Source organism: Gekko japonicus, unplaced genomic scaffold, assembly GCF_001447785.1.
Source record: "Gekko japonicus isolate JY-2015 unplaced genomic scaffold, Gekko_japonicus_V1.1 scaffold1662, whole genome shotgun sequence".
NCBI lineage: Eukaryota > Metazoa > Chordata > Lepidosauria > Squamata > Gekkonidae > Gekko > Gekko japonicus.
The window spans coordinates 192,941-220,913 of NW_015168099.1; the positions used below are offsets into that span (position 1 = coordinate 192,941).

At 51.1% G+C, this 27,973-nt stretch overlaps 1 protein-coding gene across 1 annotated transcript in view; it reads right to left on the reverse strand.

The window, feature by feature from the left end:
• Positions 1–27,973, reverse strand: part of DIS3L2 (DIS3 like 3'-5' exoribonuclease 2) — a 364,836-nt gene that overhangs the window by 141,066 nt on the left and 195,797 nt on the right. The window contains exon 11 of the mRNA XM_015414784.1: positions 10,639–10,718. Within this exon, the coding sequence (XP_015270270.1) occupies positions 10,639–10,718 (80 nt within the window). The remainder of the gene's footprint in view (positions 1–10,638; positions 10,719–27,973) is intronic.

The window sequence follows — 27,973 nt, forward strand, 5'->3', positions numbered from 1 at the left end:
ATCAGGAGGTCCATCAGTGGGGCCAGGACACCAGAAGCCCTCCCCCTGTTGCCCCCCCCCCCAAGAATACAGAGCATCACTTGCCCCGGACCGAGTTCCTATCTATATCTTGTGGCTGATAGCCACTGATGGACCTCTGCTCCATATGTTTGGTGTAGTGGTTAAGTGTGCGGACTCTAATCTGGGAGAACCGGGTTTGATTCCCCACTCTTCCACTTGCCCCTGGCTGGATGACCTTGGGCAAGCCGTAGTTCTGATAAGAGCTGTTCTTGAAAAAGAGCAGTTTCTGTCAGAGCTCTCTCAACCCCACCTACCTCACAGGATGTCTGTTGTGGGGAGGGGAAGGGAAAGGAGTTTGTAAGCCATTCTGAGACTCCCTTGGGTAGTGAAGGGCGGGGTATAAATCCAATCTCTTTTTCTTCTTCTTGAAGCCGTCCATGCTTGTAGCTGCCACCACCTCCTGTGGCAGTGAATTCCATGTGTGAATCACTCTTTGGGTGAAGAAGGACTTCCTTTTATCTGTTGTAACCCAACTGTTCAGCAATGTCACTGAGTGCCCACGAGTTCTTGTATTGTGAGAAAGGGAAAAAAGGACTTCTTTCACCGCCTGCTCTATCCCATGCATAATCTTATAAACCTCGATCATGTCACCCCCTCAGCCGTCATTCCTCCAAGCGAAAGAGTCCCAAGCGCTTTAACTTTTCTTCATAGGGAAAGTGTTCCAACCGTTTGATCGTTCTAGTTGTCCTTTTCTGCACTTTTCCCAGTGCTATAATATCCCTTCTGAGGTGTGGTGACCAGAACTGTACACAGTAGTCTGAATGAGGTCGCACCATTGATTTATACAGGGGCATGATGATACTGGCTGTTTTGTTTTAAATTCCCTTCCTAATAATCCCCAGCATAGGGGGAAAGAGAGAGAGACAGAGACAGACACTCACTGACTGACTGGACAAATATTCCCCAGGGAGCGTCATGGCAATATGGGAATTAAACCCGGGACTCCCAGCTCCTAGTCCAACAGCAGCCACTACACACTGGATCTCTCCTGCCTCGCCTGCATCTGGACTCCGGTCCCCACCCAGCCACGATTTCTCCTGCCCCTCTATCCTGCCTGTCCTGCCCCCCAGCACACACACACACCTCATCAGAATGGCCTCAATTGCTCAGACTTGCCATTTGGTCCGGCTTCGGACCCCTTTCTCAATCCGAGGCACTGAAGTTCAGACTCAAAGCCTCCCACCAAGGCGAGCCGTTGAGGAAGTCGTAGCCAAGGGGCGACGGAGCTTCTGTTAAGATCGGGTTTCTATCCTGTGCGGGGAGAACTCTTTGCTAATGGAGAGAACTTACTACGGGAGAACTTTCTGTAACTTGGCTGGTGCTCCGAGCCCCCACTCCGCACTGGGGCACCCGGCCAAAGAGATGAAGGGAGGGAGGACGATTTCTGGCAAATCGCACCGCAAGCTGTGTTTATTACTACTCCCAGCTCCATCTGAGAGGGCTAATTTTACCGGGAAATTAACACTCATTGGGTTGACGGAGCTGAGAAGTGGCACCCAGCAGCCTACACAAATTAGAATCATTTTGGGTGCAGAGGACGTGAAATGCTGTCCCTGGGAGGTCAGGCCTCAGGATGGGAGCATGCAAAGCAAAGTCCTCTTTAGATGGCCAGAAGAAGAAGAGACTGGATTTATACCCCGTCCTTCACTACCCAAGGGAGCCTCAGAGCGGCTTACAAACTCCTTCCCCTCCTCACAACAGACACCCTGCGAGGCAGGTGGGGCTGAGACAGCTCTTGACAGAAACTGCTGTTTTTCAAGAACAGCTCTTATCAGAACTATGGCTTGCCCAAGGTCATCCAGCCAGGTGCAAGTGGAGGAGTGGGGAATCAAACCCGGTTCTCCCAGATTAGAGTCTGCACACTTAACCACTACACCAAATTCCTGCAAGGAGGAGAAGAGGAGGAGGAGAAGATTGGATATATACCCCGCCCTTCACTACCCAAAGGAGTCTCAGAGCGGCTTACAAACTCCTTTCCCTTCCCCTCCCCACAACAGACACCCTGCGAGGCAGGTGGGGCTGAGACAGCTCTTGACAGAAACTGCTGTTTTTCAAGAACAGCTCTTATCAGAGCTAAGGCTTGCCCAAGGTCATCCAGCCAGGTGCAAGTGGAGGAGTGGGGAATCAAACCCAGTTCTCCCAGATTAGAGTCCACGCACTTAACCACTACACAAGCATGGACTCTAGAACATATCTGAGGAGGAGGAAGAGATTGGATTTATACCCCGTCCACTACCAGAAGAAGAAGAAGAAGAAGAGGAGGAGGAGGAGGAGGAGATGGAGATTGGATTTATACCCCGCCCTTCACTACCCAAGGGAGCCTCAGAGTGGCTTACAAACTCTTTTCCCTTCCCCTCCCCACAACAGGCACCCTGTGAGGCAGGTGGGGCTGAGAGAGCTCTTTCGAGAACTGCCCTTTCAAGGACAGCTCTTGTCAGAACTATGGCTTGCCCAAGGTCATCCAGCAGCTGCAAGTGGAGGAGTGGGGAATCAAACCCGGTTCTCCCAGATTAGAGTCCGCGCACATAACCACGACACCAAACTGGCTCTCCTGGCTGCCTGTTTCTTGGACTTGGGAGAAGTCTCAGGATCCAGAAGACCAGATATGAAGCAGGTACCTCCGTCAAGCAATAATTCAAGGCAATCAGCTGGCAAGGAAGCCCTCTTGCAACTGCCCCTTTGACTCTGCAAACTTTCCCAACGCTATGCTTATCATCGTAAGTGTAACTTGGGGACCACTATTTGAAAACTTCAGGAAAGGGAGGTGCCCGTCGAACGAGTCATCAAGAAAACAGTTAAGTGAGAGGGAAGAAGAAGAGATTGGATTTATACCCCGCCCTTCACTCGGAGTCTCAGAGCGGCTTACAATCCCTTCCCCTCCCCAGAACAGACACCCTGTGAGGTAGATGGGGCTAAGAGACCTCTTTCAAGAACTGCTCTTGAGAGAACAGCTCTGAAAGAACTTGTGACTGACCCAAAGTCACCCCAGCAGCTGCATACAGAGGAGTGGGGAATCAAACCCAGTTCTCCCAGATTACAGTCCACACACTTAACTGCTACACCAAAGTGAGGCCACATGAATGCCTCATTTATTTCATTTAACGTTAGTGAATGTTTCCCTGAAATGTTTTTTAGACCACCTCTCTCCCAATGAGGGATTCCCAAGCGCTGCACCCCCACAGAAGGGTGATACATAACCCTTCTCCCATCATCTATCTATATTCTAATACTTAAATCTTACTATCTATATTCTAATACTTAAATCCAGAGACCGCAGTGGTGAACAGAGAAGATAGATAAAAGCCCCAGGTTTGCAGGAAAAAAATCTAAATCTACCTATCCATCCATTCGTCTGTCTGTCTGTCTGTCTACCTATCTACCTAGGGCATAAGGAACCCAAAATACTAAAGCAGCACCTTTAAGAAACCTCTAAGAAACAAATGCCCACTGCAGTGGCCATAGTAGGGGTTGCGAGGCAAGCACAACAATATTGTCAGCTTTCAAGCCTTGGTTTCTGTCAGTAAAAGGCAGGGGCAGAGGGCCGGCCACTTTCCAAACCTGTTTTGCCCTTTTAGGGAGATTTGGGGATTCACAAGTGAGAGAGAGTTTGTTGACAAAACTTCTGAGGAAGAGGTATCCATTCCAAGAAAGCTTCTGCCTCAATCAATTCATTTGTTTATTCAGTGCTGCAGATTCTTGGTTGTTTCGTCAGGGCTGAGGGGAAATCCTGCTTGCCTCCTGCGGCTGTCAGTGCTAGTCAGGGCTGACAGCAGACCTGGGTAGCTCCACCACTGGGTCTCCCTTCGCTAAACCGCTTCTGACGACATTCGCGGAAACAAATGGATGGATTCAGCGAGTGCGTAGGTAGACCGGCTCCCTGAATTGAATTAAGGCTCGCAGCCGGCGGTGCTTGCTCAGAAATGAGCCGAAGAAGTGCTCACAAATTGGATGTGATGCAGAGAAATACAGGGCGAGACCGAGAATGTCAGACGATCTCAACAGCAGGAGCCACACTAAACACAGCATGTAGGATCCTGGGATATGCGTACGTCCACTTGTCATCTGAGAGAAACCTTTCCTACGTAGATGGGGGTGCCTGTTTTTAATCTTCTCGGTATACCTCCCCCCCCCCTCTTTCCTAGTGGCAAAACACAGGCCGGTCTGTAGAACAAGCCGCCATTGACTTGGCAACCTAGCGGCGGAGATGCCGACTAAGCCCAGGGAGGAATCCAGGCGTCAGCTGTGGCATTTCTGTGGGTTCCCCGCCTCCCGCCCCCATATTCAATTTCATTCACATCATGGCTGCATCCTGTTACCCATCATTTACAATTTAGTTTTCTTCAAATGCGAAGTTCTATTTTCCTCACTGTACCATAAGAACATAAGGCCATAAGAGAAGCCAATGTTGGATCAGGCCAATGGCCCATCCAGTCCAACACTCCGTGTCACACAGTGGCCAGAAATACCAGGTGCCCTCGGGAGGTCCAGCAGTGGGGCCAGGACACTAGAAGCCCTCCCACTGTTGCCCCCCCCCAAGCACCAAGACTACAGAGCATCCCTTGCCCCAGACTGAGAGTCCCTATCTATACCTTGTGGCTAATAGCCCCTGATGGACCTCTGCTCCATATGTTCATCCAATTCCCTCTGGAAGCCGTCCATGCTTGTAGCTGCCACCACCTCGTGTGGCAGGGAATTCCATGTGTTCATCACTCTTTGGGTGAAGAAGGACTTCCTTTTGTCTGTTCTAACCCGACTGCTCAGCAATGTCACTGAGTGCCCACGAGTTCTTGTATTGTGAGAAAGGGAGAAAAGGACTTCTTTCTCCGCCTGCTCTATCCCATGCATAATCTTATAAACCTCGATCATGTCACCCCCTCAGCCGTCATTCCTCCAAGCGAAAGAGCCCCCAAGCACTTTAACCTTTCTTCGTAGGAAAAGTGTTCCAACCCTTTGATCATTCTAGTTGCCCCTTTCTGCACTTTTTCCAGTGCTGTAATATCCTTTCTGAGGTGTGGTGACCAGAACTGTACACAGTAGTCTAAATGAGGTTGCACCATCGATTTATACAGGGGCATGATGATACTGGCTGATACTGGGTCGCGAAGAGTCGGACTCGACTGTGCGACTGAACATCACTATCCATTTATTTGAATTCCCCCCCCTTCTCCCCTTGCCAAAAACTTGTCCCACAGAAGACCATGACCAGGAAGGAGGTCCAAGCAGAAAGTCATCAGAGAAAAAAAGGGCAGTCCAGGACGCTCAAGGAAACAAGACAAACCACCCCATTGGCCCAGTGGCACCTTTAAGACTTACAAACGACATTGTAGCATAGGAGAGAGAAGAAGAGATTGGATTTATACCCTGCCCTTCACTACCCAAAGGTGTCTCAGAGCGGCTCACAAACTCCTTTTCCCTTCCCCTCCCCACAACAGACACCCTGTGAGGTAGGTGGGGCTGAGAGAGCTCTGGGAGAAGAAGAAGAAGAGGAGGAGGAGACTGGATTTATCCCCTGCCCTTCACTACCCAAAGATGTCTCAGAGCGGCTTACAAACTCCTTTCCCTTCCCCTCCCCACTAGAGACACCCTGTGAGGGAGGTGGGGCTGAGAGAGCTCTGGCAGAAACGGCTCTTTTTCAAGGACAGCTCTTATCAGAACTACGGCTTTTCCAAGGTCATCCAGCCAGGTGCAAGTGGAGGAGTGGAGAATCAAACCCGGTTCTCCCAGATTAGAGTCTGCGCACTTAACCACGACGCCAAACTAGCTCTCTTTCGAGAAACACCGGCTCTCTTCGTCAGATGCATCTCCATGCCGGACTCTAAGCTACCTTTTCTCCTCCAACATAGCTCCCCTCTGAAACTGCAGAGTCCGGGGTGCCTTCCTGCAAACGAGGCAGTGGGGCTGACAATGAGGGGCATCAATACTTCGATGTGGGGCTACGTAGAAACATCGAATCACACAGTCGGAAGTGGGCCACGCAGGCCATCCAGTCCGACCCCCTGCTCAATGCAGGGACAGGCTAGAGCATGCCTGACCAGCGTTTGTCCAGACACTGCTTAAAGACTGCCAGGGAGGGGGATCTCACCACCTCCCGAGGCAGCTGATTCCACTGTGGCACCACTCTGACTGTCAAAAAGTTTTTCCTAAGATCCAGCCGGTCCCTTCCCGCCCTGAATATAAACCCATTCTTGCGAGTCCTCTCCTCTGCTGCCAACAAGGAACAGCTCCCTGCCCTCCTCCGAGTGACAGCCCTGCAAATACTTCAAGAGAGCCATCCTGTCCCCCCTCAACCTCCTCTTCTCCGGACTGAGCATTCCCAAGTCCCTTGGCCTTTCCTCCTAGGGCTTATTGGTCTCCGGGCCCCCGATCATCCTCGAGACATAAACAGCTAGGATAACGGTTAATGCTACATAGCCCATCGGAGCTTGAGGGTGCGTTCTGCTAGCAGAGGGGCTTTTCCTCGAGCACATTCTTCCCATGCAAGGAGCTCTTCCATCGGTGCAGAGAATATTTCTGGCCCCATCAGTCCTATTCTCTCAAGTGTCTACTGAATTGTACAGCTACCGGGACTCTTCCGCCGGACTCCTGGGTTGGCTTAAGCTGCTGCCGGGGTGACGGGCGGGTCCCGGTGCATCTGGCATACCATCCCTGCCTGGCCCTTACATGCCTGCTCTGGTGCTCCCTGAAATGGTACCCACAGCTGGGTTGCACAGCTTTGCATTTTTGGAGCCAAAAATCCTAAATATAAATACACATTGATGGGGTCTGAACTGGCAGAGACTGAACAAGAGAGAGATCTTGGAATTGTAGTAGGTAACTCACTGAAAATATCAAGACAGTGTGTGACTGCAATAAAGGCCAATGCTATGCTGGGGATTATTAGGAAGGGTATTGAAAACAGATCAGCAAATATCATAACGCCCCTATATAAATCAATGGTGTGACCTCAATTTGGAATACTGTGTGCAGTTCTGGTCACCACACCTTAAAAAGAATATTATACGTAGCTTTGGAAAAAGTGCAGAAAAGGGAAACTCGAATGATAAAAGGGTTGGAACACTTTCCCTATGAGGAAAGGTTAAAGCGCTTAGGGCTCTTCCCCTTGGAGAAACGAAGACTGAGGGGTGACATGATTGAGGTTTATAACATTATGCATGGGATAGATCAGGAAGAGAAAGAGGTACTTTTCTCCCTTTCTCACAATACAAGAAATTGCTGAGCGGTCGGGTTAGAACGGATAAAAGGAAGACCTTCTTCTCTGGGGCAAGGGATGCTCTGTGTTCTTGGTGCTTGGGGGGGGGGGGAACAGTGGGAGGGCTCCTAGTGTCCTGGCCCCACTGGTGGACCTCCTGATGGCACCTGGTATTTCTGGCCACTGAGTGTTGGACTGGATGGGCCATTGGCCTGATCCAACACTGGCTTCTCCTATGTTCTTATGTTCTTATATGGAGCAGAGGTCCATCAGTGGCTATGAGCCACAAGGTCTAGATAGGAACTCTCGGTCTGGGGCAAGGGATGCTCTGTCTTCTTGGTGCCTGGGGGGTGAGGGCAACAGTGGGAGGGGTTCTAATGTCCTGGCCCCACTGGAGGACGTCCTGATGGCACGTGGTATTTCTGGCCCCTGTGTGACACAGAGTGTTGGACTGGAGGGGCCTTTGGCCTGATCCAACATTGGTGTCTCTTATGTTCTTATGCAATATTCTTCTTGTTAGCAGCTCTTATCTAGGAAGCCTGATTTATCTGCAGGCATTCCTACAGCACAGCCAAACAATAGGGACCCCAAGCGTATGCAGTATGCAAAAATATAAACCGCAAGGGTAGACAGCCCTGTGACAGCCCTGCAAATATTTCAAGAGAGCAATCGTGTGTGTTCCCCCCCCCCTCAGCCTCCTCTTCTCCACAACAAACATTCCCCAAGTCCCTCGGCCTTTCGTCCTAGGGCTTGGTCTCCAGAAGCCACCCGATAGGAGCATCGACACGATGCAAAGCATGGGAGAGAATGTTGCCGTTGAGTGTAGAAGTGTGCCGCGGGGCTTGTGCGCTGAGCTGGTCGCGGGCTCTCCCCAGACCTACAGTACAGGCAAATGCCCCCTCTAAGCTGTGGGGTCTTGTGGGCAAAAATTCTACTTGGTGAGCTACTGGCATTAAAGCTGTGAGAGAGCGATTTGGCTGCTGCGTAAATTAGTTTGCTCTGGGGCCATCCTTCCTGAGCGGAGACAAAAACGTGTGAGCCGGAGTCTAAAAAACTGTGAGCTGGCTCACACTGACTCATCTTAGGGGGAACATTGGTACAGGCCCCAGTGAAGTCCAACAGGAACCGGACGTCTGCAGTATTCTGAAACTTTGACTCGGGAGGAGTCTCTAAGCACGCCCCCTCCTCAAGGAAAGGAGGTGTCGCCGTCTTCTCTTTGCGTATAACAAAAGGGAGACTGAGTTTGTCGGCTTATTCAAACCACACCTTCTGAGGCACTGAGGATCCAAAAGGTGGCTTGCGACAGAGCTGTGCAGCTGGTTTCATTGTCAAACGATCAGCCACGGGGAGAAGGGGGTCTCGATCAATGTTCCCTCTAAGCTGTGGAGTCTTGTGAGCAAGAATTCTACTTTGTGAGCTATCGGCACTAAAGTTGTGAGTGAGCGATTGGGCTACTGCATAAATTAATTTCCTCTGGAGCCATCCTTCCTGAGCTAAGACAAAAATGTGTGAGCTGGGGGTTAAAAAATTGTGAGCTAGTTCACACAAACTTAGCTTAGAGGGAATACTGGTCTCGATCTGGTTCGACCAAAGCGGCCCTATCACCGATCCCACTGCCGTGTGCGCGTGTGTGTCGCTTTTATTCAACTAAGAGCCGACTCCCTGGAGGCTTTGAAACAATACGGAGGTGGTGAAACAAAACGATAGGTTCTCGGGTTTTTTTAGCTTATTGCTGGAACAGTCACCGTTTACCTCATTTCAACACATTCCCATCGCTGGAGAGTGACTCAGCCCCGAGTGGAAAAGGAGAGTTTTCCCAGCGGTCTCCAAAGCCCCGCTGAGGCCCTCTGGGACCAAGCTCTGAGTCGGTGACATTTCAGTGGGGGAGTCAGGGAACCTGTGAAGCTGCCTTCTGCGGGGGCAAACCCCGGTCCGATGAGCCCCGGTACCGTCGCACCCTGACTGGCAATAGCTCTCCAGCGTCTCAGGTAGAGAAAGGGCTTTTCAAGGAAGACGCTGGGAGACTGAGCCAAGAACCCTCAGCCCTGCAGGAAAGCCGTCACCATTTTACCGGTTTAGCGCCCGCTGAAAGATTTTAATTTCCCTGGTGGATTGTGCATTTGAAGAGAGAAAACGTTAGTAGCTACCAGGGGTCGTTTCATAGAAAAAGAGGTGCAAGAGCTCATTAGCATAACTCATTAGCATAACTCATTAGCATATGCCGCACCCCCTGATGTCACTGGAAGTGTGTCAGAAGGCAACACCCACCGCTCAGGCTCCACTGGACTGTTTTGGATTGCTAGCTATTAGGGGGGGGGAGGAATGTGCAGATCTGTCCTCGCAGAGGAGGGAGAGCTTGTACCTGAATAAAACTTGGTCTTAAAGGTGCCACCGGACTGTTTTGGACCGGGGGGCGGGGGGGGCTCTTACCTGGCTGCTTCTTGCTCTGACTGAGGGCTGCTAGGAGCAGGGGGGTGGAGCTTGTTGTATGTGCCCGCCCCCTGGGCTCTTTACTGCCGGAGCTCTGCTCCTGTGCGCTCCTGCAGGAAATGACCCCTGGTAGCTACTAAGTGACCACAGGGCCTGATCTGGACAGCCCAGGCTAGCCCGATCACATCAGAACATGGGAGCAATGCAGCAGGGGCGGATTAAGGCTCACTGGTGCTCTCAGCACTGACCAATCTTGGTGCCCCCCCAGGGCCGGTTCGCTCACTAGGCGTTCGCCTAGAGCGTGCCAGCCCTTAGGGCCGCCAAACTGCAACCGCGGACCGCCAAAAGCCCTGCATTTCTGCAGCCAGGTGACCCCCGCCGCCACCTCTGCCACCCGCTGCCTCTTTGGCCAACTACTCCCTGCCTGCACTACTCCTCCTCTTCCTCGCGGCTGGGGACTGGCAGCTGCAGCAAAAGCAGCAGCATCAGGGCCAGGAGAGCACCCCCACCAAAAGCCCCCCCACTGGCTCTGACCGGGCTCTGATCGTGGCATGGGGGGGCACCAGAAGGGATCCTCGCCTAGGGTGCAAAATAAGCTGGGGCCAGTCCTGTGCCCCCCCTCCTTTCCACACTGACCCCAGTCCATTTGAGTTGTTGACCTGTCTGACCAGATAGACAATGCAGGTTGCAGCAATACAAAAATGTATTCATAGGATAACACAATATACTGTACAAACTAAGCTTTACACCCTTTCGTCTTTGGATGCAGACCACGGAGGGAGTCTGGAGTTGCTCTGTGGAGCCAAGCAATGGCAAACCACCTCTGAATGTCTCTAGCCTTGAAAACTTTACAGGGCTGCCGTGAGTCAACTGAGACTTGACGGTACCTCCCACCCCCAAGTGACAACACACACATACACAGAGGCGCACACAGATGTTACATACAAAATGCTACATACCATCAGGAAGCAGCTTGCAGGACAAGGCATCATCGAGGTCTCTGGCAGTTGACGGATCGATGGTGAAGATGCATTCCTCCCTGTCAGACATGGGGGGGTGGGGGAGAAACCAGATCAGATCACGTGTCACAGAAACCAAACTGGCCCTTCCAGAGACCGTTCGGACGAGCACAACACCCCAGGGCCCTTCAGAAGCCATCTCCAGCCAAAGAAACAACTGGAGTGATGAGGCCGCCCACCACTAACACAGGGATGTTGGCCTGACGTTATGCCAGAACACTCATCTATCAAGGTCGGTATTGTCTGCTCTGACCGGCAGCAGCAGATCTCAGAGAAAGGTCCTTCACAACACCTCTGATCTGGTCCTTTTAACCAGGGGTCATTTCCTGCGGGAGCACACAGGAGCGGAGCTCCGGCAGTAAGGAGCCCAGGGGGCGGGCACATGCAACAAGCCCCGCCCCCTGCTCCCAGCAGCCCTCAGGCCACGAGGAGCAAGAAGCAGCCAGGTAAGTTGCAGAGACCCCGCCCGCCTTCAGGTACAAGCTCTCCCTCCTCTGTGAGGGCAGATCTACGCGTCCCCCTCCAACAGCTAGCCATCCAAAACAGTCCAGTGGCACCTTTAACCAATAGCAAGCAATCCAAAACAGTCCAGTGGAGCCTGAGCGGTGGATGTTGCCTCCTGACACACTTGTGATGTCAGGGGGTGTGGTATATGCAAATAAATTATGCAAATTAGTTATGCTAATGAGCCCCTACACCTCTTTTTCTATTAAATGACCCCTGCTTTTAACTGAAAAGGTTCGGAGGGGGATGGGTTTCAATCTTTTGCATGCCAGACAGATGCGATGACCACTGTAGCTGACGCTCTGCTATCAAAACAGAGCCCAGATGAGACGGACACTTCATCCAGGTTGCTATCCCATTCCCTACAGGGGCCAACCACAGGTTCATGGAGAGGGGTGCAGAAGCCAGTGCCTTCCAGCAGCTGTCATTTAGAGGTACGTTATACCCAAACATGAAGGTCCCATTTTGCCATGAGACAGGGTTGCCAGCTCCAGATTGGGACATTCCTGGAGACCTGGGGGTGGCAGCCTAGGGAAGGTGAGTGTCATGGGTATAGATGAGGATGAGCTGACAGGGCCTGCACAAACCACAGCTGGCCCCTCTGAAGCAGAAGAGAGCTGGCAAGCGCCTGCAACAGCAGTCTTCACATCTGGCCCAGATAAGAAGGAAGAACTGCAAGCGGAAAGTCCTCCTGACTCACCCCCACATGTGACTCGTTTAAGGGAGCGACTGCGGCAAAACGTAGCCACCGGGTGAAGAGAGGCCAGGCTACAAGGGAGACGCTGAGCTAGCCCAGAGTTCTAACAGGAGCCCGGCCAATTGTGCAGCTGGCTAATTGGTAGCAGCATTTAACTCCACACTCTGGGCAGTACTCTTCGTGGAAGCAACAAGTCAGCTTCGTGCTGCTAGCATCCACTCCGGCTCGGCTCTTGTACCTGGACCTTTGGACCCCCTGGCTTTGGACTTGGCTCTGTGTTCCAGGCTCCTGACCCCGGCTTGGCTTTGGACTACGTTTCTGGTTAGTAATTTGGATTTGGCTCTGTGTTTCTGGCTCCTGACCCTGGCTTGGCTTTTTGGACTTTGCACTGGCTTCTTGGCTCCTGACCTTGGCGTGTTCTGGACTCCCTTTGACTGGCACCCCAGCCCGTGACAGTGGAGCTGGGGGGGGGTGGAGCTCAGCAGGTTTGTGATGCCATAGAGCTCACCCTCCAATGCAGCCGTTTTCTTCAGAGGGACGGATCTCTGTCGATGGGAGATCAGTTGTTAATTCTGGGAGATCTCCGGGCCCCACCTGGAAGCTGGCAACCCCACCATGATAGTTAACAACAACTGACTAATATCTCCTCCGTGAATACGGTGGTTTCCACATGGGGTTGTGTGGTTCCCCCCCTTGCAGGTACGGCTGCCGGCACCGCACAGCGACAACGGGGGGTTCTGCACGGTCGGTTTCCCCACAACTTCCCTGTCCTCCAGCGGCAGTCAACTCCCCCTCTCCCAGGCCAATAGAGCGTCTTCATTTTTTAAAAAATGGCAGTATAACAATAGGTGTGCCAGTAAAAAAGAGCAAGAGTCCAGTAGCACCCAAGACTAACAACATTTGTAGCAAACTTCAGAGGACGGCGGAAGACAGAAAGGCCTGGCGGGATCTGGTCCATGGGGGCGCGAAGAGTCGGACTCGACTGTGCGACTGAACAACAACAACAAAAGCAAGGCATGTGCTTTCGTGAGCCACTGCTCATGTCTTCAGATAGGTCTACCAGGTTCTCCGATTTCCCAGCTTCGCACTCGTAAGGCGACACTCTAGCACTTTGGCTAAAACTCTATGGTTACCACAGCACAGCGTGATGACATCACTTCTGCGGGACACCAGAGGGTTGACGATGCTGATGCATGACATGGCTGTTTGGGGTGGGGCTTCCCCCGCTGGTCAGCTGACCGACTGAAGCCCCGAAAATCAGGGGAACCCCCCCGCCCAGACTAGGCGTCTGGCAACCCCAGTTCATATCTCCCCATGGCCACAAATTCTCCATGAGGCCTTTATGCAAGCTCTTTCTCCCAGACATTCCCCCCCATGGGGATACCACCGCCAACATGGCTGTCGTCAGGCTGCTGAGGTAATCCGTACAGAGTGAACACTGAATGCTTTGCACAATAGGTTTACTTTTACAGATTTTGGGCTCTTTTTCATTGTTCTGAAGTTCTGCTATTTGGTTTTAGCGTTGCGTTATTTTAGCTCACTGTAAACTGCCCCGGATAGTCTGTCTGTCTATCTCAACCTATCCTGCCAACCTAGCAGTTCGAAAGCAAAAAATTGCAAGTAGATAAATAGGGACCACTTCGGTGGGAAGGGAACAGCGTTCCGTGCACCTTGGTGTTTAGTCATGCCGGCCACATGACCACGGAAACGTCTTCGGACAGCGCTGGCTCTTCGGCTTTGAAATGGAGATGAGCACCGCAACCATAGAGTCGGATTCGACTGGCTTTCGAGCAAGGGAACCTTTACCTTTACCTTTAAACTGCCCCGGATTGTCTGTCTGTCTATCTGTCTATCTATCTCACACCTACGTCACAGGGTGTCTCTTGTGGGGAGGGGCGGGGAAAGGAGTTTGTAAGCCACTCTGAGACTTACAGTGAAGGGCAGGGTATAAATCCAGTCTCCTCCTCCTCTTCTTCTTCTTCTATCGACAAAAGAAAATTCTTCCATCTGCTTGCAGTCTAGCCTATCCAGTGACATAAACCAACTACAGTGGGAACCTACCAAAGTATCTTGCTTCCATAAATACATATTCCTTCAATTAAAAGCCCATTAATGAATGGAATTTCAAAGGGGCGATTGCATTCCAAGATACACTGCTTACATAACGTCTCGATTTACTGTCCTCTGCAAAATCGCGGCCGGACTGCGAGGAAACGCCTCGCGTGCGTGAGCCCTCACCGGCCTCAGGTCGCGAGACCAGGCGCAACCGCCGCGGCTTAGAAGCCAAGGCTGGGACGCTTAGGTCTGCTGGACAGATGTCATGCAGCGGGAGGCAGGAGAGACACTCACAAGGCAGGGCTCTCTTGTGCTGACAGGCCTGAAGAGAGAGGATTAAGCCTCCTTGAGAAACCGGAGACCGCTGGGGTTTTGTTTCAATGGAACAGGTCGCTTATCCCAGCTGTTTGGAGCTGGAACCGCCACGGCCAGCCACCCATCGTGATCTGTAGCTCCAGGCAGTTTAAAAATTAATAGACTGGCTGCAGCAAAGGGCCTGCGTTGGAAGCGAACGGAACATAAATACGCCGGTGCCAAAACTCTAAAAGCACATCGAGGGAAATGTAGGAACGAGCAGAGCCGTCCTGCTTTGAGACGCTCGGCCAATTAAATCTATTAGCGAGGTCAACGGCGGGGCCCCGGTTCACAAGAGTCCACGCCTGCAGGGAGCCGCGGTATGGATTCCCAGCTTCGGGCCTGTGAACTCCAAAACGCGTCGGGATTTCGTGTGTCCTTGAAAGCAAGCGGCGGTGGGGAGGGGGGTGGGAATCGTGCAAACTGCTGGCTGACTTGGACGGCAGATGTGAAGCTCCCCAGACGGGGCCTGTTATCTATTTAAACACACCGCCTACCCTATCCAGAGAGCAGGAGGTGGGTAAGCAAAAGCGATTTCCTGCAGCGGAAAACACATCAAAGGGTTAATAGTGGAGGGGGGTGGCCTCCAAGAACGCCTCCACTGATATACAGACTAAGGCAGGGCTCCAACGTGGCACTTCTGGGTGCCACGGTGCCCATCGATACTTCCACGGATCAGGGCTCTTTTTGTAGAAAAAGCCCAGCATGAATTCATTAGCATAATAGGCTACACCCAACAGCAGGAACTCATTAGCATATTAGGCCACACCCCTGACAGCACAGCTCATTAGCACATTAGTGTGGTCATCCAGCCACACCCACCTTTTGCTTCTTATTCTGTTTACCTTGTTAGTTGTCAAAACCCAGGGCCTTTTTTTGTAGCAGGAACTCCTTTGCATGTTAGGCCACACACCCCCTAATGTAGCCAATCCTAATGAGTTCCTGCTGTTGGGTGTGGCCTGTTATGCTAATGAGTTCCTGCTGGGCGTGGCCTACTCGGGAGCCAGCCGGAACTCCGTTCCTGTGCGTTCCTGCCCAAAAATAGCTTTGCTTCCACTGGTGCCTGCCAAACTTTTCAGAAAGAGGACGGGGCCCCTGTAAGCATGGTTTCTCATTGGCTGTCATGGGTGCCAGCGTGGCAGCCAGCGAGAGGGTTGTAGGGGGCCAGCATCCTGGGAGAAAAATTAATAAGAAACACATGGCCTTGTCTACTTACAGGAAGTTCTTACCACTGAATTCCCGGTGATTCCTAGCACTACCCAGAAATGACACAGGGAGCTCTAGGAAATGAAAATAATATATACAGACGCGTGCTAGATGCCCACAGAACAATACAACAACAAATGAGACTATATTAAAGCCATAACATAGGCTCAAGTGGTTAAGATGCTGAAATGCAGACTTGAAGGCCGGTAGTTTGACAGTTCGAGACCCAAGTGCCGCAAGACGGAGTGAGCTCCCTTCTCTGGTCCCAGCTCCTGCCAACCTAGCAGTTCGAAAGCAAGAGATTGCAAGTAGATAAATAGGTACCGCTTCGGTGGGAAGGTAACAGCGTTCCGTGCGCCTCGGCGTCTAGTCCGGAAACCACGGAAACGTCTTCGGACAGCACTGCCTCTTCAGCTTGGAAACGGAAATGAGCACTGCATCCCTAGCGTCGGATGCGACTGGCTTTTGAGCAAGGGAAACCTTTACCTTTACTTTACCTAATAAAGACTAACAACATATCCCATCACAGAAAAGGCATAGTGTGGGCCCACTTTACTTTGCCAGCAGTTTCGGCACGCTTGGAAATAAGGGAGGAGACCTTGCCCAAACAGATTAACAGAAAAGCACATCAATGAAAGTGTCTACTTGAATGTAAGATTGAATGTAAGATTCCTACATAGGATTTGTTCCTGAGGAAAGGCCAGAGGTCTGAAACGCTTAGATATCCGGAAAAAGTGTTGACTGAAAGAGAAATACAGACTTATTGAACTTTGAGCAGACGGCTTTTGTGAATTTGAATAAGGACAACAGATTGTTTGAGGGATACAGAGAGACTCGAGCAGACTGCTATGTGATTTTCTATGACCTTTGTATTTTTTCTGTGATGTAATAAAGACTAACAACATATTCCCAGACACTAAATATGTTATGGCTTTAATATAGCCTCATTTGTTGTCGTATTGTTCTGTGGGCATCTAACACACGTCTGTATATATTGTTTCCATACCTGACTGTTTTGGGACTGTGTGTTATTCCTTTGGATTGTTTAGCTCTAGGAAATGTCAGAAACTCTATGGCAAAACCAGAAGTTATTTTATCACAGAGTTTCCAGTGATTCCTAGAGCTACCCTTTGTCACTTCCAGGCAGCTACAGGACTCATTGGGAACTCTGTGATAATAACTTCCTGTAAGCAGACAAGGCCTTATTTTTCTTTTTAATTTTTCTCCAGGCAACAGGACCTGGGGGGCAGGGGACCTTCACCCCGGGCGAGGGCTTAACAGCCCTGTTGTCTGCCTCCTTTCCCTTCCCCTCCCCACAACAGACATCCTGGGAGGTAGGTGGGGCTGAGAGAGCTCTGAGAGAGACGGCTCTTTTTCAAGAACAGCTCTGACAGAACTATGGCTTGCCCTAGGTCATCCAGCAGCTGCACGTGTAGGAGTGGGGAATCAAGCCCGGTTCTCCCAGATTAGAGTCCACGCACTTCACCACTACACTAAAAGGCTCCCCAGGGTTTGTCCCTGGCCCCCTCACTTTCAGTCTTCATGAGGGCAGCTGAAGATGGCCTTTTTTAAGGCGTGCGTTCGATTAAAAACGTCCTGAATTGTTGTTTCTAATGCTGGTTTCGTGAACTCTTACGTATTTTGTTTATACTGTAAGCCGCCTTGAGTTTATTAAGGAAGAAAGGCGGCTAATAAACGTTTCAAATAAATTCAATAAAATCAATGAACCATAATCCATAGCGGGTCTTAAACAAAACCCTCAATCCGCTGCTTCTTTGGTGTAGTGGTTAAGTGCATGGACTCTGATCTGGGAGAACTGGGTGTGATTCCCCACTCCTCCACTTGCACCTGGCTGGATGACCTTGGGCAAGCCATAAGTTCTGGAACAGCTGTTCTTGAAAAAGAGCCATTTCTGTTAGAGCTCTCTCAGCCCCACCTACCTCATAGGGCATCTGTTGTGGGGAGGGGGATAATAATAATAATAATAATAATAATAATAATAATTTAAAAAGTCAGTGAAACCCTTCTCTAAGCGCTTGTGGGCCTTAGAATTGTACCGTCCATTTTGGAGTCCTTGGAACTAAGGCGGATGCTATGTTGTCCTGTGATAAGCTTGCCAAGTCCCCCCGCCCCAGAGGCCCGTTCCCCGCCGCCGGCGGATCGGGGCCCGGGGGGAACTCCACCCCCAAAGTACGTGACGTGCACGTCACCCGGAAGTGACGCGACCACGCCGGGCACGGTCATCCGAGGGAAAACTCTATGGAGCGAGCCGGGAGTCCCCCGCTACAGCAAGAGGTAGGACTTGGCAACCCGATCCTGTGATCTCCAGCCTCAGAGAAGCCAAGCAGTACGGCTCTTGGAAATCTTCCCAGTACCATGCTGGGTGCTATGGGCCAGACCAAAATACTCTGCCAAAAAAGAAAAGCCAGTTCCAGTACACAGTGCTGCCTATCAACTGAACAAAGTCTCAGTGCGGCTGTCTATACACAAAGAAGATCCACCCCACTAGCATGCAGGCCGAACAGAACAGGGATGTTTGAAGAGCCCAGAGCACAGATGTGAAATAATGTACAGAGGTCAACCAGTAATGTACAAAAAATCATGCCTCACAGAAGGCAATTGTCAGGAGGTTAAGTCAGAGAACCATGTATGCCTTGAAGATCAACTGTTCACATTCAGGCTTCTTTTGGTTAACCACTAGTCAGTCCATACATTCCCCCTACACCTCACTCCAACCTTGCAAAGCACAACTTTAAGAACATTGGAAGAGCCCTGCTGGATCAGACCAGTAGTCCATCTAGTCCAGCATCTTGTCTCAAACAAAGGCCAAACAGTTCCTCTGCAGGGCCAGGAACAGGGCAGAGAGGCCGAGGCCTTCATAAGAACCTCAGAAGAGCCCTGCTGGATCAGACCAGTGGTCCATCTAGTCCAGCATCCTGTTTAAAACAGAGGTCAACCAGTTCCTCTGGAGGGCCAACAACAGGGCATAGAGGCCAAGACCTTCATAAGAACATAAGAAGAGCCCTGCTGGATCAGACCAGTGATCCATCTAGTCCAGCATCCTGTCTCACACAGTGGACAACCAGTTCCTCTGGAGGACCAACAATGGCATAGAGGCTGAGGCATTTATTAGATCATCAGAAGAGCCCTGCTGGATCAGACCAGTGATCCATCTAGTCCAGCATCCTGTCTCACAGAGTGGCCAACCAGTTCCTCTGGAGGGTCAACAACGGCATAGAGGCTGAGGCCTTCATAAGGACATCAGAAGAGCCCTGCTGGATCAGACCAGTGATCCATCTAGTCCAGCATCCTGTCTCACAGAGTGGCCAACCAGTTCCTCTGGAGGGTCAACAACGGCATAGAGGCTGAGGCCTTCATAAGGACATCAGAAGAGCCCTGCTGGATCAGACCAGTGATCCATCTAGTCCAGCATCCTGTCTCACAGAGTGGCCAACCAGTTCCTCTGGAGGGTCAACAACGGCATAGAGGCTGAGGCCTTCATAAGGACATCAGAAGAGCCCTGCTGGATCAGACCAGTGATCCATCTAGTCCAGCATCCTGTCTCACAGAGTGGCCAACCAGTTCCTCTGGAGGGCCAACAACAGGCCAGAGAGGCCGAGGCCTTCCCCCGATGTTGCCCCCTGGCACTGGGACTGAGAGGCCAACGGTCTCTGAATGTGGAGGTTCCCCTCAGTCACCATGGCTAGTAGCCACTGATAGACCTCTCCTATCCTAGACATCCCTGTTTGCCCCTCCTTTTGAAGGCCCAACCACTCCAAAATTTTGTTTGGGGGAGGGGTCAGTGCATTGGGTTATGTTGTAGGTATGTAGGGCTCTCTTTCAGCGATACTCCTGCCGAGTGCAGGGGGTTGGACTAGTTGACCTGCAAGGTCCCTTCCGACTCTAACATTCTATGATTCTATGTTCAGGAATGGCACAGAGGGCAAAGCGGGGGTCTTCCAGAGAGGGAGAGCTTGGCAGAAATCACCATCCCATCTTCGGAAGATGGAAGCGACTCTAAATCTGCAGAACCATGAGGCTGGACGCGAGAAAACGTTCCTAGCCAAAAGCTGTCTTGGAATCTCTTCAGTAAAGACTCATTTCAGAAAAATAACTAGGAGCTAAAATATCCGCAGAGCCATCTCCAGAGGTAATTTGGCGGAGACGGTCTCCCAGTCAGAAGCCAAATAGCTTTCATTGGGCCGTTACCTTCTGGCCTTGGTTACGAAGCCATGGGGGTGAGGGAAAGAATGGATCGCTGAGCAGTCTCCTGCCCTTTCCGATTCTGTCCTGGGGTCTGGGGACAAGGAGGGGGTAGGCTTATCCGGGGGACCCTCCAAGGCTGAGGGTGAGCTGGCGGCTGCCACTCACCCCGGAGAGCTGCTCAAGAGGCCTTGATCTCTTTCTCAGACCGAGAGCCAGTTTGGTGTTGTGGTGAAGTGCGCGGGCTCTAATCTGGGAGGACCGGGTTTGATTCCCCACTCCTCCTCTGGCAGCTGCTGGATGACCTTGGGCAAGCCAGAGTTCTGGCACAGCTGTTCTCTCAAGGACAGCTCTGGAAAGAGCTCTCTCAGCCCCACCCACCTCACAGGCAGTGTTCCCTCTAAGCTGAGTTAGTGTGAGCTAGAAGGTAAAGGTAAAGGTTTCCCTTGCTCGAAAGCCAGTCGAATCCGACTCTAGGGTTGCGGTGCTCATCTCTGTTTCAAAGCCGAAGAGCCAGCGCTGTCCGAAGACGTTTCCGTGGTCATGTGGCCGGCATGACTAAACACCAAGGCGCACGGAACGCTGTTCCCTTCCCGCCAAAGTGGTACCTTTTTATCTACTTGCATATTCTTGCTTTCGAACTGCTAGGTCGGCAGGAGCTGGGGCCAGAGACGGGAGCTCACTGCGTCATGCAGCATTCGGGTTTCGAACTGCCGAACTACCAACCTTCCGGTCTGCAGTTCAGCGTCTTAAGCACTTGAGCCACCGCAGCTCACAGTTTTTTAGCCTCTAGCTCACAGATTTTTGTCTTAGCTCAGGAAGGAGGGCTCCAGAGCAAACTAATGTGTGCAGTAGCCAAATCGCTTGCTCATAACTTTGATGCCTGTAGCTCACAAAGTAGGATTTTTGCTCACAAGACTCCACAGCTTAGAGGGAACATTGCTCACAGGGTGTCTCTTGTGGGGAGGGGAAGGGAAAGGAGTTTGTAAGCCACTCTGAGATTCTGAGTGAAGGGTGGGATATAAGCCCAATCTCCTCCTCCTCTGTCCCCTGGAGATCAGTTGTGATAGTGGGAGATCTCCAGCCCCCACCTGGAGGTTAGCAACCCTCGCTGGTGGTGTCACCAAACCAGAGCCCAGCAGCACCCAGGGCCCTCTTTCTCTCTGTTCCAGACCGACTTAGGCGTCTCGTCTCAGAGGGGAGCCCAAACAAATTCTAGCCTGAGGTGGTTTGGAGTGCCAACTCTAATCTGAGAGCCAGTTTGGTGTCGTGGTTAAGTGCGTGGACTCTTACGTCCAAAACAGTCCAGTGGCACCTTTAAGACCAAGTTTTATTCAGGCACAAGCTCTCCCTCCTCTGTGAAGACAGATCTGCATGTCCACCCCCCCCAACTAGCTAGCAACCCACAACAGTCTGGTGGTGCCTGAGCGGTGGGTGTTGCCTTCTGACACACTCCCGGTGATGTCACGGGGTGTGGCATATGCAAATAAGTTATGCTAATGAACTCCTGCACCTCTTTTTCTATGAAATGACCCCTGACAACCACCACCACAGCGCAATGGAGTTTTCATACACGAATGTTCTCGCACAGCCTGCTCGAGTTCTACTACCCTTCCATCTTGGCTGCACAACCTGCTCCGCTCAGCAGGCATTTGTTTAAACAGACAATTGCATCACTCACAAATCGTATAAGTCAGTCACCCATAAACGTCGTGTTTCTATAAAACTCTACACTCCGGTGTCAGTTGAAGCACCAAACCGATCGCTGGAAAATTAGGTCTGCGTTCACTACCAGTGATCGGGACAGAAGCCAAACCAGTGGATGTTCAAGCGTCACTCATTCAGGCCCGAAACAGAACATTTTTATCTCAAGCACGGTTACCAAACTGCATTCCAATAACGCAGCGTTCAGGGGAGGAGCTGTGTTGCGGGGATACAAGCCAACGACCAATCAGGCGAGTCAAGCTTCGCTTCACTTAACCACCTGGCTTCTCATTCAAACACGATATGCGGATTTTTAGGGGGCGCTGCATCTTATCCAGGATTTTTTTTTTGTTTGGGAGGCATTTAAATTTTTAAGGGGGCAGTTAAATTGAAGTTAATTAAATCAATCTGAACACCGGTCTTTAAAGGCGGAGGCTTCTGAACTTGCTTCTAGCCCTTCCTTCAAAGGACAGGGCAGCGATAGGGTTCCCAAGTACTTACCACGATCCGGCGGGGGAAACATGCTCCCCAGCCGGACCATTCCTCCCTGTAACGCACCTTGCCGTCGCCAGGAAGTGACGCTGGGCGACGCTCTGGCAATGGGGCTGAAAACTCGATGGTACCATCGAGTTTCCAGCCCCATTGCCAGAGCGTCACCCAGCGTCACTTCCTGGCGACGGCATGGTGCGGCGCGTCTGTTGTCCCCACGGGAATGATCCTGCAAAGACATCTGTGTCCCCCGCCGAATCACGGTAAGTACTTGGGAAGCCTGGGCAGCGAGCATGTCAGTTCCTAGGGAAAAAAACATCTCACAGGGCATTTCGTTGCCTTCAGAAGGCACTCAAATACCTTTTGAGTTTGCTTGCACAGGGCAAGAAAGCTTAGAAGGGCACTGTCGTGATCTGGGCTGTGCAACCAGAGGCCTAGCAGGCCCAGGGAGCCTGAGCAGCAGTGGGAGGAGGCTAGGCCTACAACTCCCCGAAGCCCCTGAGAGGTTTTGGTGCCAATTTTAGCCAATCACAGAGAAAGGGGACTTATAATAAAAGAACTGGTACAGAAGAGGAGTTGTTCTTTCTTCCAAGGGAGCAGGGCCAGAGGGAAGGCTGCTGCTGGGAGAGACCCTCACCCTGAGAGGAAGGGTGAGTAGACTCAGGCCCAGGGTGTCATTTCCTGCAGAAGCGCACAGGAGCGGAGCTCCGGCAGTAAAGCGCCCAGGGGGCGGGAACATGCAACAAGCCCCACCCCCTGCTCCCAGCAGCCCTCAGTCAGAGCAAGAAGCAGCCAGGTAAGTTGCAGAGCCCCCCCGGCCCCCCCGGTCCAAAACAGTCCAGTGGCACCTTTAAGATCCAAGTTTTATTCAGGTACAAGCTCTCCCTCCTCTGTGAGGGCAGATCTGCACGTTCCCCCCCCCATAGATAGCAATCCAAAACAGTCCAGTGGAGCCTGAGCGGTGGGCGTTGCCTTCTGACACACTTCCGTTGATGTCAGGGGGTGTGGCATATGCAAAAAAGTTATGCTAATGAGTTATGCTAATGAGCTCCTGCACCTCTTTTTCTACAAAATGACCCCTGCTCAGGCCCAACTGAGACAGTGGTCTAGGGACTGTGAGTCTCGTCGCGTTAGGGCATTTGGTTTCTTTTCCCTTCACCCGCTTATCGTTACTGTTCTTGCACCTTGTTTGTTTCCCATATTGGGCTGACCTCCTGTAAAAATAAACCTTTTATTTGTTGTTTACTCTGCCTGGTCCTCACGCATCTTATTCGGCCAAACAAGGGACGTCTGAAGGTCTTGGAAGGGTGCTCTGGGCCTTCTCAAGGGATCCTAAAACCAGAGTGGTGGCAGCGTCAGGTGACACCCCACCTGAGCCGTAACAGGCACTGATACCTTCAACGCTTGACCAATCACCCCCTTCTCTGCTAGCCCTATCCTGCTGTATACCACCTAGGTTATGGTCAGTCTTTCAACTTCCCAACCTTTGGGAAACATGCAAATTAATTAATTCCCAAAGGCTCATGGGGATGCTTTTGAAAAACTCACCATGACCTAGGTGGTATACATTAGGGCTGGGCTAGCAGAAAGGGGGAAGGGGGATTGTTGGGGATGCACTGAAGGTGCTATTCTTGAGTGCCCTCCTAGGCTTTCTTACCCTGTGGAAGGGAACTCAAAAGCCCTTTAAATGCCTCCTGACCGCAATTAAATGTCCTCTGAGCTGTCTTTTGGTGTAGTTTGTTTTGGATTTTGGTGTAGTTTGGTGTAGTGGTTAAGTGCGCTGACTCTAATCTGGGAGAACTGGGTTTGATTCCCCACTCCTCCACTTGCACCTGCTGGATGACCTTGGGCAAGCCATAGTTCTCTCAGAGCTGTCCTTGAAAAAGAGCCGTTTCTGCCAGAGCTCTCTCAGCCCCACCTACCTCACAGGGTGTCTGTTGTGGGGAGGGGGAGGAGTTTGTAAGCCGCTCTGAGACACCTTTGGGTAGTGAAGGGCGGGGTATAAATCCAATCTCTTCTTCTTCTCTTCTTTTCCAAGGTCACATGCTGCTCCCCAAAAATTCCACAGTGGGAGGGAGAGGGGATCTTGAGGGCAAGTTGCAGTGCTCTCACCTTGGCAGCAGGCCGTCTCTCCTCAAAAATAAGGTTTCTGGCATGGCTATTTGTGGGGTGGGCCCCCGAAACGCCCCGCTGTAGCTACAGGCCTGAAAACGACCATCCCTGGTTGAGCCATGTTCAGATTTTGTAGCTCTCGTTTAACAAGTCATCACCAAGACATTGAACCGTAAAGAGTGACTGCATGTCTAGACACCGACATCTTTAAGCTGGTCTCATTCCTCTTCTTTTTGTAAACACACACAAAAAGGTTGTTGGCCTGCGCGGAATTCAAGCCAGCACCCAGCCTTCCACGCGTTTGTTCCCTCAGCTCCAGAGAGTTGGCATTTTAAAATTAGGCAGAGAGGATATTTTTAGGTCCTTGTGGCTCTCCGGCCTAACCTTGAAGACCTCCTCGAGCTCCTTCTTGGAAAGAACGTTAGCTAGATGCATCTCAGATCTGGGAAACATCTCGAGACAGGGAAACAGCCGTCTTCGCTTGGGAACAGACAGCCCACCGTTGACAGCGGAGAAACAAATCTGCGTGTCCGTGTTTCACGATCTGTTATAGCAACCATTCAAAAATACACCTCGATCGGCAGGAAGGTGGCAGTCACACTTGCGAGATAACGGGAGGAAGCGAGACTATTTCCTCTGGAGGAATTTAACCAGCAGTTGCGCGATCAGATAGTCCTCTGAAGCTGCGGGGGCAGCCTACCACTGTGTGATCAGACGCAACCGCGGGTGAGTCTGGGGTTTTTTGTTTGCTTTTTGCCGTTTCTTCCCGATGTGCTTAAACGAGGAATCGATGAATTGCATCTCAGCACGGAGGGCTCCCTATGGAGTGTGCGATGAGGTGCATACTGAGACGGGGAGAAAAACAACGGCACGGAGTCGGGATGGCCTGATCAGACCATCCCGACGCCATGAGAGCGTGCTGGAGCACTCAGAAAGGGGAAAGTCCATCCGTGGCCCGTAGCAACCTGTTTGCTACCAGACTTTCCATGGTGTCTTTCTACTCCACTTCTGCATTGGAGCAAAATGGGTTGCCGACGGGTGCGGGGAGCTTCCCGGATGTTCGTGTCTGATCGCGCCCTTTAAATCTGCCCGACATTCGCGCCTATGGCACGGCTACTTGTGCGTGTGATCGCGCCCAAAGAAAACCTTACTGGGGCAGAAAACATGGCCACGTGGCACACCTATGCATGTCTGAAAGACCAACGCTCTGGGTGCACCGTCTCAAGAAGGATATCGTGGATCTAGAAAGAGTGCAAACTAGAGAAACCTGCCGCATCTATCTGACGGGGAAGGCAAAAGCATCTGTGGAAGTTAAGCTAAAATTTAAAAAAGCTAAAATGATTATACATCATATAGAGAACAGGCAACTCTCCTTCTTTCATAATACTGGAACTCGGGACCGCTCAATGAAGCTCACGAGATTAGTTTTACTGAGTGTTCCAGAGTCGTGGAACCCATTGGTACAAGACATGGTAATAGCTCCTGGCTTAGACAGGTTTAAAAGACTATATTCATGGAGTCTGGCAGGATGATTTTATCCTAAATCACCGGCAATTTGTAAGGCTGACAGGCAAACCCTTGAAATCTCCATTGCATTAAAGGGAAAGATTGCTTAATATGATCTAGGAGGGTCACAAGTCCTCCGCTCTTAGATGTATCCACACTATTATTTACCAGACTATACTGTCCCCTATCCCTCTCAACCTTCTGTCGCAGACACCCCTCTTTCCTAGACAACAGGAAAAGTTATTCCTGACCTAAATCTAGTTATTGTTTGAAATACAGACATACCTGTAATAGTTTATCCATCAGAACAAAACTGATCCTGATAGAACTGGCTGTTTGGGGGAGTGACGGGCAATCCATCTGGGAGTCAAATCCAGAGTTCCCTCTAAGCTGTGTTAGTGTGAGCTAGCTGACAGTTTTTTAACCTCCAGCTCACGCGATTTTGCCTTCGCTCAGGAAGGATGGCTCCCAAGCAAACTAATCTGTGCCGTGGCCAAATCGCTCGCTCACCACTTTAATGCCAGTCGCTCACAAAGTAGAATTTTTGCTCACAAGACTCCCCAGCTTAGGTTATCTATAACCTAGAGAAGACAGATATTTATTAAAATATATTTTAACTTCATCAAGAATTATGGTAGCCCGATGTTGGAAATCAGATAAATTACCCTCTAGATTAGATATAGTTAAGAAACTGCTGGAGATAGCCGAATGGGATAAACTGACTGTGTTATTACGCGGTAAAGATGAGACAATATTCCGAAAAAGGTGGGTGAGAGTATATAATTGGTGGTGTGGGGGGGGGGAAACGTTGTATGTAAGACTCCGAAAAAATGACAATGATTATATAAAAGTGCTTACTGGCTGTTTAACAAAAATGAATAAAGAAAGTATTAAAAAACACACACACAAGACTCCCCAGCTTAGACTCCCCTGGAACCACAAGTCCCCTGTGGGAAGATGGTGCGGGGTATAAAACAAATGAACCAACAGATACATAAAATGTGTTTTCCCATTTCCTGAGAGAGGCAAAGGGTCTCTGGGAAAGACCAGAGAGAGATTCAGAAGTAAAGACTCGGCTTAAACATAAGAACATAAGAGAAGCCAATGGCCCATCCAGTCCAACACTCTGTAAATACCATGTGCAATCAGGAGGTCCACCAGTGGGGGCAGGACACTAGAAGCCCTCCCACTGTTGCCCCCCCCCAAAGCACCAGGAATACAGAGCATCACTTGCCCCAGACTGAGAGTTCCTATAAGAACATAAGAGAGGCCAATGCTGGATCAGGCCAATGGCCCATCCAGTCCAACACTCTGTCACACATTGGCCAAAAACACCAGGTGCCCTCAGGAGGTCCAGCAGTGGGGCCAGGACACTAGAAGCCCTCCCACTGTTGCCCCCCCCCAAGCATCAAGAATACAGAGTATCACTTGCCCCAGACTGAGAGTTCCTATAAGAACATAAGAGAGGCCAATGCTGGATCGGGCCAATGGCCCATCCAGTCCAACACTCTGTGTCACACAACGGCCAAAAAGACCAGGTGCCATCAGGAGGTCCACCAGCAGGGCCAGAACTCCAGAAGCCCTCCCACTGTTGCCCCCCCAAACACTAAGAATACAGAGCATCACTGCCCCAGACAGAGTGTTCCCTCTATACCTTGGAGCTAATAGCCCCTGATGGACCTCTGGCTCCCTTAAGATCCCTCCAGATCTTCCACAGGGAAGAGCAAGGAGAAGCCAAACTAAGCCAACACAAGCTTTCACCCTTTTAGAACTGTACTGTTTTCAGTCAACTTAAACTCCCCTACTGCTCTATATCAGATTGTCGTGCCACCAAGTCAGACCACAAGTTCGTCTCTCAGCTGAGAGCATCCAGACAGATCCCCTGCACAACAACAGCGACACCGGTTCCCTCTTTATCCCTAGCATTCGGGAGTCACAGCCAAAGTCAGTTCGGCGAAAGCGAATTTCCCCCCCTGAAAGCGAAGGGTTTCATGAGAGCGAAAGTTCTGCGATATCGAACGTTTCACTTTTGACTGTATTGGAATGTAGCCCCCGGGAGATCCACTTCCAAGGCCTCGCCGAGTCCTTTTAAAGCCTTTTCAACTGCCCAGGCTCCACTTCCTCCTTGCCTTCAAAAGCAAGGAACTGCTCCAGAGAGACAGTTTGGTGTAGTGGTTAAGTGCGCGGACTCTAATCTGGGAGAACGGGGTTTGATTCCCCACTCCTCCACTTGCACCTAGTTGGATGACCTTGGGCAAGCCATAGCTCTGATAAGAGCTGTTATTGAAAAAGAGCGGGTTCTGTCAGAGCTCTCTCAGCCCCACCGACCTCACAGGGGGTCTGTTGTGTGGAGGGGAAGGGAAAGGAGTTTGTAAGCCGCTTTGAGTCACCTTTGGGTAGTGAAGGGCGGGGTATAAATCCAAACTCCTCCTCCTCCTCCTCCTC